The sequence below is a fragment of the Gekko japonicus genome, unplaced genomic scaffold (genome assembly GCF_001447785.1).
Source record: "Gekko japonicus isolate JY-2015 unplaced genomic scaffold, Gekko_japonicus_V1.1 scaffold1180, whole genome shotgun sequence".
Classification (NCBI taxonomy): domain Eukaryota; kingdom Metazoa; phylum Chordata; class Lepidosauria; order Squamata; family Gekkonidae; genus Gekko; species Gekko japonicus.
The window spans coordinates 171,250-174,881 of NW_015162515.1; the positions used below are offsets into that span (position 1 = coordinate 171,250).

A 3,632-nucleotide genomic window follows, 5' to 3' on the forward strand; every position below is an offset into this window, starting at 1 on the left:
ATCAAGGCCCCGCCGCCACCCCGCACCAGCCAGGCCGAAGGCACCCTGAGCACCCACGGCCCCCTGCACTAGCAAGGCCGCTAGCGCTCTAAGCGCCCGCGCACCAGCCAGGCCGCAGGCACCCTGAGCACCCACGGCCCCCTGCACTAGCAAGGCCGCTAGCGCTCTAAGCGCCCGCGGCCCCACCCCCCATGCCCAATCAAGCCCCTGCCGCCATCCCCACACACACCAGCCAGGCTGCGAGTGCCCTGAGCACCCGTGGCCCACCCCCCCAATCAAGCCCCCTGCCACCCCAACTTACCCTGGCTGCTGGCGGTGGCAGCAGCAGTGAGCACATGCTGCTTCCCACTCCCGGCCCGACTGAGAGCTGCTGGGAGCTGGGGGTGGGGCTTGCAGCTCCTGGGCTTGTTAACTGCCGGAATGGCTTTCCTGCCCGTTCTGGCTGGAAATGAGCCCTGCGGGTAATCATATTAGTTGTTTTTCATCAGTCTGTAGTCTTCAGTGCTGCTGCTGTTGAGGGCTGGCAACACTGGAGTTTGTGTGTTTTATAACCACCCAAAGGCAAGCAAGAGGTATTGAATGTTTTAACACAAATAACAGTTCCTATGTATTAAAAGATATGTTTTGCAGTATGGCTTTCACTTGGTTTAAGAAATCCCTGTTGATTGGTAGTGTGAATTTTGTTTGGTTGGTTAAACGCGTCTTTCAGTAAAAGCAATATTTCTGAAGGATCGTAGGTTACCTTGTTGATGTGCATGTGGAGCTTCAGCAGACACCATCTCAGGAGGGGCCTTCGCTCTGGTTTCAGATAGGAGGAATGCCTCTTTTGAAACAGTGCCTGGTACCTGTGATTTACCCATATTAAAAATAATACACAAATTTAGATTGGCCTGCTGTCTGACTAAACAGGTCCATCGTTTCAATCTGTACAGAGATTATACATCAATTAATCCAACCAATTAATTGACTGTACATCAAAGCCCTGCTTCTCAATGATGTTAGGTTTTTCTGTTGACTCTTAATTCAGTGTTTTCACTTTTACCTTATTCTGTTAAAAATCTGTCCCTGCAAATTACATTTTCAGTAAATCACACACTGCATTGCTAATTACAGTGTTCTGTTTTTCACTTTGCCATTGTACTAATCGCTGCTTCCTTTCAATTTCATGGAAACAGAAAAATGTCTTTCTCTGTTCAACTCATCACCTTCAAAGTGAAACTGTTGCTTTGAAAAACCTCACATTAAAATCTCTACATTTCCCACTAGGAGTATGATGAGGAATGGGCTAAGAAGATCCAGAGTGAGAAGTTTCGATGGCACAACTCACAGTGGCTGGAAATGGTGGAGAGTCGGCAGATGGATGAGAATGAGCAGTATTTGTATGGGGATGACCCTATTGAGCCCTATATCCACGAAGGGGACATTTTGGAGCGACCTGATCTTTACTACAATGCAGGTAAGGTTGCTATAGGTATACATACTTTCCTCTGCTGCCTGGATTCTTTATATTCATCTCACGGAGGAGATCCACAGAGTACCCAATCTCAAAGACAGGCTCGGTATAAATTTTTACTCCACAGCTAGCCAGGCTTGATATTTTTTTGTTTAAGTGTGTAGTACTTGAACTGAATATTCTATTTATTATTATTACGACAACAAGCCATAAGATGCACATAATAATGATAATAATAATAATAATTACTATTATTTCGATTTATTAATCACTCGTTCCAACACACCTGCGGGCTCAGAGTGATTTTACAGTTACTCTTTTGACAATTGGACTAACAATGTTTGTGGGGATAGGGAAGACAACATGCAGCATTTTTTAATTACACACACATTGCAGCGAGCCGGGGCTACATCTGCGGGCTGGATCAGTTGTGTTCCGACGGCATGTATTCTTGTCGGCTGGCTGATGACATCAGGGCTTCTTGATGTTGTGCTGCCACACTGCCACCGCCTGGCCGACTCGCTCCACTGCAGGGAAGCCGACACAGCTCTTTCATCTTTCCGATCTCGCCGCACCTCAGAAGTCGCACTCGGCATCTAACACCTTCCCGAAGGGAGGGGTGTGCCCTCCCCCTTACGGGTGGTCCCCAATTTATCTACTCGCCGAAGCTTTTGAATTGCTGGGTAGACGATGAGCTAGGACAAGGCTTGGTTGCTCACACCAGCACGGGGCTAGAACTGACAAAGCATGGCAGTTCAGATGTTATCATTAAGCAAGGGGGAAACCCCCTGCGCACCGCTCCCGTGATGAAACAGTATATATATAAAAACCGATATAAAAATAAAACTCTGTAAAAATACAGTCGTACGTAATAAAATAAGAAAGAAGAAGCAGAGACTACTAGGGACCTATTGTTACGTATTTGATCGTGTGCTTCGAATATAATAACATGCCACCCGGAATTTCGCCACAGATTCAGTAACTGTCTCGTTCCCATCGATTAACAGTCTGTTACACTGCTCACCAGCTGTTTGTCCCACCATATCTATTATGAGCGGAGTAATATATTTGTCACGGATCTTGTTATACTGCTTACATCTGAGCATCGTGTGCTCAATAGTTTCTATCTCCCCTGAGCCACATTGGCAAAATCTGTATTCAGGGGGGATCCTTTTGAATCTGCCCTCAAGCAGCGCGGAGGGGGAAGCCTCACATCTGGCTAATGTGAAGGCTTTTGTAAACTTGTGAATATCAAGCTGCGATAAATAGAACATGGGTTTCATGTGATATTTGACAGAATCCGGGGTTCTAAACGTAGGTCATCTACTGAGATCTGCCTGTCTCTCCATGTCCATCATTCTCTGCTCTAGGGCTAATATTGCTACGTCCCAACGCATTCTCAGAATTGCTTGGGGAAGATTCCAAGAGCATGTAGTTTGCTATGAACTGCTCTCAGCCATTTGGACGGAAGGTTGTCTGCAAGTAGCAGGTGGGCTAGTCCCCGAGGGCAGAAATTTAAGTAATTTTGGCTTCCATCAATATATAATCAGTATTTGATACACACCTTGGGACCTGAAGAACTGCTCTAAAAACTTTGGACTGAACCCGCTCTAAGGGGGCAAAACTAGAGGAATGAGGCCCAATAAAAGTGCCATAAAGCATCTGCCCAACTGCCTTCTTGAAAAAGTTTTTGAACCGCTGGCACATAATAGGCCCCTTTGGTGCGATAGAACTTAAGAACAGCATTGGCTATTCCCTCTAAGCTGTGGAGTCTTGTGAGCAAAAATTCTACTCTGTGAGTTACTGGCATTAAAGTTGGGAGCAAGTGATAAATTAGTTTGCTCCAGAGCCATCCTTCCTGAGCTAAGACAAAAAGGTGTGAGCCGGAGGCTAAAAAACTGTGAGCTAGCTCACACTAATTCAGCTTAGAGGGGACACTGGATGTGACATACTGTATATGGGCTTTCCTAGCCCCGTTTGGTTGAAGGACCATACCTAAGTATTTAAAGCAGGAAGCCTGCTCTAATGAGTGCCCATTTACAGACCAAATTCTTTTCTTTTGTCTAGGCCTAAAGGCCATAGGGGCTGCGGTGGCTCAAGTGGTTAAGATGCTGAACTGCAGGCTGTGGAAGGTCGGTAGTTCAGGAGGTCGAGACCCGGGGGCCGCATGACGGCGCGA

The 3,632-nt window shown here is 46.6% G+C and overlaps 1 protein-coding gene across 1 annotated transcript in view; it reads left to right on the forward strand.

Annotated features, from left to right (window-relative positions):
* KIFAP3 (kinesin-associated protein 3) overlaps positions 1-3,632 on the forward strand; it is a 97,229-nt gene that overhangs the window by 56,568 nt on the left and 37,029 nt on the right. Inside the window, exon 17 of the mRNA XM_015406201.1 lies at positions 1,267-1,456. Within this exon, the coding sequence (XP_015261687.1) occupies positions 1,267-1,456 (190 nt within the window). The remainder of the gene's footprint in view (positions 1-1,266; positions 1,457-3,632) is intronic.